General features: G+C 33.3%; 1 protein-coding gene across 2 annotated transcripts in view; it reads right to left on the bottom strand.

Annotated features, from left to right (window-relative positions):
- LOC134715632 (uncharacterized protein ZK1073.1-like) overlaps positions 1 to 6927 on the bottom strand; it is a 38441-nt gene extending 31514 nt beyond the window's left edge. The window contains exons 1-5 of one of the 2 annotated variants that reach the window (XM_063577948.1): positions 6778 to 6927; positions 6561 to 6611; positions 4863 to 4920; positions 4352 to 4469; positions 3386 to 3421 (exon numbers count right to left, since the gene is read on the bottom strand). In XM_063577948.1, the coding sequence (XP_063434018.1) occupies positions 3386 to 3421; positions 4352 to 4469; positions 4863 to 4920; positions 6561 to 6611; positions 6778 to 6804 (290 nt within the window). In that variant the 5' untranslated portion in view covers positions 6805 to 6927. The remainder of the gene's footprint in view (positions 1 to 3385; positions 3422 to 4351; positions 4470 to 4862; positions 4921 to 6560; positions 6612 to 6777) is intronic. The other variant, XM_063577949.1, reaches the window with a different exon arrangement.
- Between the last annotated feature and the right edge of the window lie 6038 nt (positions 6928 to 12965).

Genomic DNA, 12965 nt, shown 5'->3' with positions numbered 1-12965 from the left:
TATGGCCTTTGGAATGAAGTAAACAATGTTATATGGCCTTTGAAATACAGTAAACAAGGCTAATGACTTGTTTCATTTAGTACAACAGAACATTCTTTAATGGTCTCGTGTAATTACTTTTCTTCAATAAATACATGCAACATGTTATTTCTGGTTAACATATAAAAACCCATGTTCTTAATTTCCAAATATTTAGTTACATACAACCTTTACTCTATACTTCAGTATGTAGGACAGGTACTGAGGTAGATAAGGTTTTTTATTATAAAAATCATAATATATGACTGTCATGGACTATATTTACCAACCCTATCAGATTTCTTCAAACCGTGTTCTAGTCACTTTGACAAAGAGCTTGTTAGTAAATCACTGAAAATTTTGACCGCTCTGTCAGTTTGCAACAGAGCTTGCCAGTCACTCACTAGAGATTTGCACTGCTATGTCAATTTGTGTCAGTATCTCACTAAATGTCAGAGATCTACCAGTTTGGAAAAGTTACTAAAAGTTGCAAAGATCTATCACTTTGAGAAAGAGCTTTTCAGTAACTCACTGAAAGTTTCAGTTTGGGATAGAGCTTTTAGTAACTCACTGACAGTTGCTGTGATCTTTCAGTCTGGTATAGAGCTTTTCAGTAACTCACTGACAGTTGCTGTGATCTTTCAGTTTGGGATATAGCTTTTAGTAACTCACTGACAGTTGCTGTGATCTTTCAGTCTGGTATAGAGCTTTTCAGTAACTCACTGACAGTTGCTGTGATCTTTCAGTCTGGTATAGAGCTTTTCAGTAACTCACTGACAGTTGCTGTGATCTTTCAGTTTGGGATAGAGCTTTTAGTAACTCACTGACAGTTGCTGTGATCATTCAGTTTGGGATAGAGCTTTTAGTAACTCACTGACAGTTGCTGTGATCTTTCAGTCTGGTATAGAGCTTTTCAGTATTTAAACTCACTGACAGTTGCAGAGATCTGTCAATTTGGGATGGAGCTTTCCAGTATTTCAATAAAAGTTTCAGAGATCTTCATGTATTAGTTTGGGATAGAGCCTTTCAGTATGTTTGCAAAAAAATGCTGTTTTTTAATGATGATCTGGTCAATAATTTACTGAAGGTTTGCATTGGACTGCCAATATTTTAGGATAGAGCTTGTCAGTAATTCAATGAAGGTTTGCATTGCTCTGTCAGTTTTATTGTGATAGAGCTTTTCAGTAACTCAATGAAGGTTTGCATTGCTGTCAGTTTTATTATGATAGAGCTTTTCAGTAACCATGTCACTGTCATTTGTGAAATCTTATCAGTAACTCACTGAATGTTTGCATTGCTCTGTCAGTTTTATTGTGATAGAGCTAGTCTGTATTTTCCTGTATGATTGAACTCCTTGTTCTAAGTTTTCTAATTGAGCTTGATAGTAAGTCATAAGACTATGCTCTTCTATATCAGTTTGTGACAAAGCTTGTAACTCACTGCAGTGACATTGTTTGCCTTAAATTACTGGAGAACACAGGCTTTTTCCCCTGGAGAAACATCCCAATTTGAAAAAAAATGGCTTAAAATTATTCCCAAAAAGACAACTTTTTCCCCATATTGTGCATTCTCAGTAGTACATTCTCAGTAGTAATTGTACATGGATACAACTTCTTGCTCTAAATTCCGAAGAAAATATCAAAATTTTTCTCAACTTGTTGGTGGTTAAAAACATTTGAAAAACAAGCTTGCTAACCTCTATATCTTTTGGTCTCTAGTTGGTAGTTTTCCCATAGGAAATCATACCTAGTCGACATATTTTAAATGTGAAGCAGATACATGTACCTCTTATGTTAATATATATATATCATCAGGGTTTGACACTAACTAAATTCCTTTACCAGCTAAGAGGGCTACCTCATATGAACGATAAAATAGTCAATAACCTGTCAGCTACTACTTGATTGAATTGGGAATTTTCAGTGTTCATTTGGGAAAAAATTAGGGTTTTTCTTATTTGGAATTGGGCCTTTCTGACCCAAAATAAAGGCAAGAAAATCACTGTGCCCCTTTGCTATAGTAGGGGGGGCTAACAAACTATAAAAAATTATATCATAATTTTATTTTTTTGTAATACATGTACGTCAGATTACATTCAACTACTCCTATTCATTGTTCAATAATTTGAAAAATCATATGTTTCTTAATTGCATCAAAGACATAAATGAAAATCGTTCTTTTGTTTGAATTATGAAGTTATGTATTATTTAATGTTGGTTGAATAAAATTGAGACTGAAATTTCCACAGCAGCAATAATACTAAGAACAAAATGTGCAAATTTCTAAATCTGCAGTGTCTCTGATCTAGTAAAATGACATGCAACATGTAATCAGCTTATTAATTGTTCTCTAATAGACTAGACAGATGCTCCCATTGTAAAGCTAACTACAAGTAATATCTTCAATTTTAAATTGTTTGGCTGGGAAGTATTTCTATAGCGACAAAAAAGTAAAAATAAGTGTACAAGTATTAGTCTGCAAGCTTTATACATGTTTTATGCCAAAATTGGTATATTCTTCTACCATTCAATTCCCAGATTTGGAGGCTACGTTTATTTAGTGGTAATTCTTATATTTTCCCTTTGATCTTACTGCCTAATATTTTCGATTATCAAAGTACTGTCTGTATCACTGAAAATATAGGCAATACATTGCGTGACGTCATAATTACCAATAAACAGAATAATAGGTAGTTGAGTTTTTGATACTGACTATATCATATCTTAACTTGCCCTAACGGGCTCGTCTAGATATTCCACATGATATAGTCATTATCAAAAACTCAACTTCCTATTATTCTATATATATTCAGATGATATTCTATGGCCAATATTTGATACTATATATATATATTATAACAAGTATCAAGGGTTATATCATGACTAATTTGAAAATAAAACATGTAAAAGATGATATCGAGAAATAGTACTTTTTTCTGACTCAATTATCTATTGTTATTTCTTTGGCAATACATTTGTAGAACTGGTCACAATAAATAACCACAGGCCATGACATTGTTTGTTAAAAAGACTATGAAATTAAATAAAACAAAATATTCCTTCAGCTATAAATGGTACATTTTGAATAAAATATTTGCTCTTTCCTGTACCAAAAGCAGCAAAATATCCAAATAAATTTTCCATTCATGCAAACTCAACTCTGAAGCAATAAACGATTCTGGCATATAACTTAAAAAAATATATATGAATTTACATATGTGATAATGGCTGAAATAAGACTTTGGGATTTGTCTACACTATAAATATAGGAGGCAAAAATCCATTCTCCAAAAGGTACGAGGCAGACTTTTACAAATGTACCAGTAAGATGAAAATGTGACGAAAGTCGTCATCGTTAGTGACGTTACCATATAGATATTCCTGAACCTTTCTTTGGTGGATACCTGTTTAAATCAAACATGCACATCATTGTTACAGCCAAAAAGATAATGTGTTGTTGTGTGTTTGTGTAAAATAAAACAAGTGTTCAAAATAAACTGACAAAAGTATATTTAGAAACAGTGTGAGGTTGTCATTTAATGGATAATTGGAAATTTTCAAATAAAAAAAATGACTTTATGAACTCAAACTGAATAATTTAAATCAAAATTGATCAGAATATAAACATGTCAACTGGACAGCAAAACCATTGGTGTAAAACATAGTGTTACGTCAATATGTTATCCATATTTGAAGGTAATAGTTCTCGATTTGTCAAGAATTCAAAATTAATAGCTTTCAACACTTATCTAAAAATCATAATGTATCTTAAGATATGAAAATTGTTATTCTGCATGTATCTTATATGGGCTTCAGCATGTACATGTAACAAACACTTTTTTTGTGTTTAAAACTGTTGAGGTATTTCAACTATTAAAAAGAACTCTGAAATGCATAATACTATAAAGTAATTACATGTAATTGATCTGACAATCTAAAAGCTTGAAAATCATCATTCTTTAGTAAAAAAAAAATGTGTTTAGAAGATTGCTAACTTTTTCAATTAAGAAGCTTTATATAAGGGACATAAAAATGGCATGTAATACAGTGCAATAATTTGATAAATACCAAGCCTGTGAAAAAAGGAAATACTTGAAGATATGCCATCACTTCATAAAGGTGAAGAAATGAGAAGAAATTGTAATGAAAAAATTGTGCTTAAAAAAATAATTGGCAAATAAACATGTCAACAACTAAGTACTTGCAAACCAGATGTAATTATGTGTAAGAAGAATGAGTTATTTTCAGTTCATGTTTGATTATATGTATTGTATATATACTTGATGAATGACAATGACACAACCTCTGCAATGACATACAATATGATAACTTACTCAGCTTGAAGATCTGGGGCATCATCTTCCTGTCCTGGGATATCAATGTGAATGAACGCTGCCCTCTTTGTAATCTCCTGCATCGACCAATGGTTCAGAAAATTGTTCCATTGATTGTCTATAATATACAAATATAGTAGTTGTCCAACTTCTTTTATTTTCTTAGAATATAAAGAGGTTGGAAATAATTTTAAATGAGACTTGAGAAAGCTACACAGCAGTTAATAGATACATTGTAATTACTGATCATAGACCCTTCAATTGTCACATAAAATGTATGACCCCTTTAATCTTCAAATTAATGGTATAGTATCTTTACTTCAATTTTAACTACTAAATACATGCAATACACATGTTTTGTTTTTTCTTAGTTACAGGTTATTTCAAAATTGTCTTAGCCCACTTTAGATATATCTAACTTTATATATGTCTAATAATAAAGATTTTTGAATCTCAGAAAAGTTCTCCAAATAAAATGTATGTGTTATTGTTATTGTTACTTTTTACTTACGATTGCATCCTAGATCATGAACTGTTAATATTACAAACTGTCTGTGTTTTAAATCTCCCTGTAAGTTCAAAATAGAATAAAATAAATCCTCAATTTTAGTAAGTTTCTATAATTGAAAAAATTTAAAAAAAAAAAAGTTTATTATGGTTATGTTTTTAATTATCTGTTAAATTAACATTATAATGTTATTAAACACAAAATGAGTTAAAAATTTAGGAGCATTATATAATTAAGTTTGGATTTGTTTGAAAATGTTACTACACATATGATCTACAAAATACTATGACTTGTCTCCCCTTAACTGTATTTTTTGTTATCAAGACCATATGCTATTTGTATTTGCATGAACAGCTTCAATAAAAAGTCGTTAAAATCAACTGATTTATATCGGAAATTTGAAGACAAATATTAACTTTGCCTTGTCCCCTTCCAATTTCAGAGATAGATACCAGAAATCTGTGACGTTGAATCCAGACAATAAACAATAAACTTGCAGAAAAATAAAAAAAGCCAGTCATTTTGGGAAAGTGGGTCAAACTGCAACATTTCAGGAAAAGATGCATTTTTCAAGTGGTTTTATTTATTAGCTTCAATAAAACCTCTTTTATAATGGAACATTTGACTTGATACTGTATGCAGATTATATGTATACATTTTTATCACTGATGGATTTTTTTTTTCAAATTGGATAAAAAAATAAACAGCAAAAAAATAATCAAATCGGTAGCAAATAAATCCCTTTAAGATGTAAACAATTGGTATGGCCTCACCAGTGAAAGAACTGTTGATTGTTGGCAATCATACCACATCTCCTTATTTTTTATACTATTGTTATTTTTAGTATGAAAAGTTAAATAAGGGATATTAAATCATAGTAGATACTATCACCAAAAACAAGACAGTACAAGCATCGTAGTGTTGAGTATGTGGTTTAAAAATAGAAAATTGAATATTCTAGGCAAACAATGTAAAATAATCAAGGGCGTATAACATATGTTAGTTAGTCCTTGAAAAAATATATCTAGTGGTGATTTAAATGTAGAAGCACTTTAAAAAGCATTTTTTTTAGTTTTATGCAATGTAACATTTTTACTAAGATTATGTTTGTTGTTATCTTTATACTTAAAGCATGTATTATTCATTGTGAAGTGTGACAACTGGAATGCTTATCTTAACAGTATGATCAATAGGGCACCTGCCAAATATTGCAAGTTAACTGAGGTCAACCAAGCATGTTGTTTACAAATAAAGCAATGAAGTGGATCAATAATTTATAGAAGTACAATATTCCTCATAAGAGAGCAAAAATGGTGAATTTATTATTATAAACTTTTGGTACTCTATGGTCCCTATTAATATTCAAACTCATTACTGTATTGCAGTTTTAAAAACAAAAGAATTGCTGTTCTGTTCACCGATTTAGTGTCTGACCTTGAACTTGTACCTTGACACATATCAACATTAGAGTGCGACAACTATAGCGTTTCAGTGAGGCTTTTGCGGGAAATAATTTCCGTTATCTATTGCAAAGTTTTATAAGAAAAATCCTGATTAATATGCGTATTGCACGCTATCTAAAACATGGTTTGCAAAGGATAATTTGACAAAAGAAAATAATCAATAAAGACCACAGTTTTGCATTTTGCATTGACCATTAGGTTTAAAAAACACATGTGCATAAAATAAAATTATACTAACCTGAACGTGCACATTAAATTTTCCGACTCTTGGAGCAGAAATTTCACGGGTCTGGAAATGGAAAAAGAAAAAGCGTTAGCATTTTGGCATATCCACAATTTTCACAAATGCAAAACATTCCGCGCGTTTTCGAAATGCAAAATACATAATGCATTTTCACGCAAAAAAAGAATGCAACTTGCTAAAAATTTGTTTAAAACTTTTGTTTCCAACATACCTCCCTAGGTTGCTCTGTAGCTGACATTCTTGTATAATGTATGAAACACAGCGTTTTCTGCAAAAATATCCACACACTGTTTACGCTATGTTTATTAACATGAATATTTATGAGCTGCTCAATCTTCGTTTATGTCCGTAAGTTTCCGTGAGCATCAATTTTTTTTTTTTAAATATAAGCAGACAACAAAACATGAAAATACGATACAAATAATTGAAGTTATTTAAATTGTATTATCAGATTAAAGGTTGGAGATTGCCTTTGAAAGATTCGATAAATAAAACCTCGAAAAAATCCGGAAGATTCATGACAATTTTCCGGAAAGTACCGTTATAGGGGGTCTATACGGGGAGTTAACAAACTAACAAGGCAGTTGCTATTTGTACGGCTAGCCGGACGATTAGTATCAGGACCGTTTGTCCGGTCAATACAAAGCGCATGTCAATATATGTGTGTGCGTGTAATATTATCAGTGGCGGATCCAGAACTTTTCCTAAAGGGGGCCCCACTGACTGGCCTAAAGAAGGGGGGGCTCCAGTCATGCTTCAATGATTCCCTATATAATCAACCAAATTTTTCCCACGAAAAGGGGGGGGGGGCGGGCCCTCCAGGGCCTCCTGGATCCGCCTATGATTAGCTTCAGCAGCACCAGAAGGTAGCAAATTATATATATGGACATTTTTCAAAAATCAATCAACGGTTTTGTAATCTTTATTGTTGGGGTCCAATCTTGTTACTGTAATTGAAATTGTTGTTTTCTTCATACTACATGTAGTTTATAGTCTAATGATTCTCTGATGCGGATATCATAACGAATAGTTAGGAGGGATCATATATTATATATTCCGTATTCATTACTTTATCTTTGGAGTTTACATTGTAAGAAGAGCGAAGACATTTCTTGTAAAACAAACCGTTGACCAGGTCGTGTTGCACTCAGGCCTTTTAAGTAAACGTAAAGGATGTTGTTTAGCTACAAAATTATTATGTCTGAACGGCTGTCAAAGACAATTATAGATCCCATGTCGGGGTGACACTGTGTGCTCCTTTTCCCATTCCTTTTTTTTTCCTTCTCCCGATCCTTCCTTTTGTTGTCCCCTTTATTTCATTACCAACTTTATATAATCCTATATGCATCATCTCCACTTTTTGTAACCTCCTCCTCCGCCATAACACCCCCCCCCCCCCCCCCCAAAAAAAAACCCAGCCCCTCTCCTAATATCGAACTTCGAGGGGCTACTTGCAATATTCATTTTCGGAATTTTAATTAAATTTTATTAGGTTAGACATGCCATTGTAAATGCTTTTCAAAACTAGTCTGCTTTGAAAATCTTTTCCACTATTTATACACCTGTAGCGAGTCGAGTAATTTGGCCATTCTGTGAAGTTCATACTATCGTATTCCATTGTCAAATTCTGAAAACTTGAAAATTTATCACAAATATTGATATCGTCGTTTTCAGCCATGATCTTAAGATTGAAAATCAGTGATCGGATTACACGATTGGTACCAGAACTATGTGTCCGGCCAATACAAAGCGCATGTCACTATGTGTGTATGCGTGTTATATTATCTTCAGCAGCACCAGGGGTAGCAAATTATATCATATGGACATTTTTCAAAAATCAATGTTTTGTAATCTTTATTGTTGGGTCCAATCTTGTTACTAGTTATTGGCAATGTTTTTTTCTTCATACTAGTTTATAGTCTTATGATGCTTTAATGTGGATAACGAACTATTAGAAAAAAAATCATATATATTCCGCATTCATTACTTCATCTATGCGGGCTTTACAATGTAAGAAGAGAGCAGAAATTTCTTGTAACACAAACCCAGATCGTGTTGCACTCATGCATTTTAAGTAAACGTAAAGGATTTTGTCTAGCTGAAAAAGGTACAAAATCATTATGTCTGAAGCTGTCAAAGACAATTATAGACGGACCCCTTGTCGGGGTGACACGGTGTTCTCCTTTTCCCAAATTCCTTTGTTGTCCCCTTTATTTCATTTTTATTTTTCGTATTCCATTGTCAAATTCTGAAAACTTTTTTTGAAAAATTTATCACAAATATTGATATCTTCGTTTTCAGACATGGTCAAGTTAAAATCTAAAATCAGTGATCGGATAACACGCCCATCCCAACCCCCATGCCCTCCGACCCCTGGTGCAAGTGAAGATATTACACGCACTTCCACACGCACATAAAATGACTGACATAATATGCCGCGTTGTCCATAAGAGGTACACTATGATCGGTTTATAAGTACAACTAAATGTATATTAGTCCCAGACATTATTTCAACCGACCGTGCAAGGACTGTATAGTCAGTCAAGGTCGTTAAAAACTTCCATCGTCAACATTTTAAAAGATATCAATTACAATTCAACTAAGGAAAATCAGTGATAAGTTAATACTTGTCTATGTTCTATAGTTTAGTAGCATTGTACTGTAGTCTGGCTAAAATTAATAATCTTTAGCTGAATGATTGGTGATATAGGCTACACTTATCATTATCTGCCTGTCCCAAGTCAGGTGCATGTTTGTCATATCTTTAATTCGTAAAGTGTTTTGAAATTAAGATAGACCGTTGGGTTACTCAATTGATTTGCTTCATATTTTTCGTGCCGCCGACCATACGGTATGTGGTTTCCCTATACTCGTTGTTGAATGCTGTGCGCTTGTCTATAATTGGCCGAAGTTTGTTTACATCCACTTCATTTGTTTTAGCATCAAAAACGGCCCCAGCAAAAAATCAGGGTTTTATATACACTGGTTAATCTAATGAAAACCCCATCTCTCATCGTTCTCGTTTTCTCATATGTCGAGTGAGACCTTAATATAACTTGAAAAGAATATGTGGTATGATTGCCAATGAGACATCTATCCACAAAAGACCAAAATGACACAAACATTAACAACTATAGGTCACCATACGGCCTTCAACAATGAGCAAAGCCCATACCGCAAAGTCAGCTATAAAAGGCCCCGATAAGACAATGTAAAACAATTCAAACAAGAAAACTAACGGTCTTATTTATGTAAAAACTGAATGAAAGCAATTTTCGTTAGATCTCCCTCATATCAGAAAACGGGAGCGAAGAGAAAACGGTTTTTAATTAGATTTTCCCCTAAGTAGATTTAATTGATTTTAGAATAAAAATCACAATATATAGATGATAATAGATAATGTGCTCTCGTTAGATAATACACAGTTTTATGACGTACTATACATATAAAATCAGGCCGGCTGTGGTAGTATTTCAAATAAGACGACTATCCAAAATGAAGTAGATTTAATCAACTATAGGTCAAATAGTGGATTATTTGATTTAATATTTAAGTTATTGTTTCAAACAAAAAATGATATTGTGATTAAATTGGCCAAAACAGTGATTATTGGTCACCCCCCATGCTTGGGGGGGGGGGGGGGGTTACAAGCACAGAATAACAGGGTATTCAATTCATTTCAAAGTTTCATTTGGAGTCGATATTCAGTGAAACACAAGCTCTAGTGTCTATATGACTAGTGACAAGATGTATATAATATGATGGAGTTGAGCGTGTTTTGCATCCCTCCCTCTAAATACATCTAACATGGTACAGTAGACTAACACAACACACTGACATAAAGAACAAACTATAAGTCAGTAGGAATTGGCTTGACTCATATTATTAGCTAGTTGTTACTGAAAGTCGGACCAAAGCCAATAGCAATATACATGTAATGTTTATTCAACGTTTTTCCAAACTAAAGTATCAACAGTATTAATTATATTTATCATAATAAACTTCAAAGAAAGAATACACTAGATACAATTTCAGGTATTCTTACCTTTAATTTGTATTTTTACTTACAACAGAGACGACTTCTGTATTCACGTTCTAAACTTTCCTTTTATGTTTTTTACGTTTTGGGCAAATATCTCTCAGAATTATAGGGGTTGCAAATCGGATAATAATGTCATTGATAAACATATAAGCTAAAATACAAGGAGCTTTATGGTAAAGGTGTAGGTATCTCTTTTTGTGGAGGTTTCTTCCGACGAGGATATAAACATCTTCATGCAGTACATTCAGCACTTCTGTGTTTACGCGAACTTACTGAGAGGGGCGAAAGATATCAGTGGGACAGTCAAACTCATAGATCGAAAATAAACTGACAAGCAATGGCTAAGAAATAAAAAGACAAACAGACAAACAATAGTACACAATACACAACAAAGAAAACTAAAGACTAAATAACATGAACCCCATCAAAAACTGGTGATCTCAGGTGCTCCGGATGCATGGTTAACTGTTTAAAAATAAAAAATGTGAGGATTTTCTACCCCAGGAATAGATGAACTTAAATGCATTGTATATATACATTCTTTAAGAATTATCGTTCTACAATGCATTTCAACTTCGAATTTTATGTTGCTTTTCATTAATTTGACGCGAGCGTCAATGATGAGTTTTAAGAAACGAAACCTCGCGTCTGGCGTACAAAATTTTATTCGTGGTATGCTTTTTAAACTTTATTTTTTTATTTTTATTTAAACATATTTATTTAAAGTGGATTAGAAAACAAGTTTTACAACTTATATTAATTCCTTGCTACCTTGTAGCGGCATAAGCCTGCTCTTTTTCGAAATCTATTTTTAATTAGATTGTCTTTACACGGGTCAGCCATTTATTGTCCCCTTCCGACGGACTATCGTCGCTTCCTCAAGACCATACTCGCAATTATCGGACCATAGATGAATTATCACGTTGTGATTGGTTAAACGCCGTCACATGGTGACCCCCTATGAGACCGTAGGGGGTTAGTAGGTTTCATAGGGGGTTCATGACGCGTTAATGGCGACGTCATCTATTAATGTTGTTGCGTTTTATTATTTTTTTATTGTTTATTTTTCAACAAAACGACGCAGAAAAGTCCAGCGTCCGATAAATTCGTTATACGGTTAACTACTGACCCCCTACGGATCCATAGAGGGTGAATAAAATTCATAGGGGACTCGGCCTCCGGCCTCACCCCCTATGGATTTTACTAACCCTCTATGGATCCGTACGGGGTCAGTAGCGAACCATATAACTTATAATGGTGTCAAGGGAGAGCCGAAAATCCAGTCCCTGAAATTTTCATCCCGGTATGGGAATCGAACTACGAAACCTTTGCGTAAGTAGTCCGATGCACATGCCACTACACCGTTGTTATTTTGTTAAATTAAAAATTTTATTCATGCGCGCACTCCATAAATGTGGCAGGATAGTCAACCAGTTGACGGTGGCTGCTTACTGGAAGAAGAAGTTTCTCTCTGTATTGAAGACCCATCATTGTAGCTTTCGACTGTCTTTTGACATATTCCCAATTTCCATTCTCTATTTCAATAAAGATTATACTTTATCACCCTAATTACATGACATTTTGATGCGCTTTTGATTTAAATACTGTCAAGTTCATTTGATTTTTATATGTTTGATTATTATTTACTAATATTAACTTTGCTAATGTGTGCTTATCAAGGCTGTTGCTCATGTGTGCTATATATTGCACTGACTCAGGGACTTTCTGTACTAATTAAAGTATAGCATAGAAAATCATTGACTGACTCAAGGACGTATATATAAGATGTTAGTTATACGTCCCGACTTAATTGATTTCACTTTGATGTTGTGTGCATCATGATTATTAACTTTGCGTATGTGTGTTTTTTTTTATCATCTTTGATTAAACTATGTGCACTCATAACTACCTTTCCTTATATGTGATCATCATTTTCCTTGCTCAAGTTCGCCGGTTTGAACTTATTGTATTATGATCTATTATTGCCTGAGATTATGTGTGCTTATCATTGCCCTTTTCTATGTTCGCTTATACTAGTAATTGAATTTGATTATTAAAAAAAAGCATCCTTGTGTTCATGTTTAATCATTATATATGTTAATGTGCCGACTCCAAAACATTACTTGCAACGTTACTTATTATAATCTGTATTTGTCATATAAGTAACATTATACTTGTGACATAAACCGAAAAGTAACAACAATAAGATAACAGAGTGGGTCCTACTAAAATGCGCACGCCGCGGAGCGCCCGGGTGAAGAAAAAGCGCCCGGAGAAAAGAAAAAGCGCCCGGAGAAGAAAAAATAGCGCCCGGGGAAAAGAAAAAAACACCCGGTGAAAATTCATAGATATATTTT

The sequence above is a fragment of the Mytilus trossulus genome, chromosome 4, assembly GCF_036588685.1.
Source record: "Mytilus trossulus isolate FHL-02 chromosome 4, PNRI_Mtr1.1.1.hap1, whole genome shotgun sequence".
In the NCBI taxonomy this organism is placed as follows: Eukaryota; Metazoa; Mollusca; class Bivalvia; order Mytilida; family Mytilidae; genus Mytilus; species Mytilus trossulus.
The sequence above is the reverse complement of the archived record's forward strand: the minus strand, read 5'-3'. Positions and strand labels throughout refer to the sequence as shown.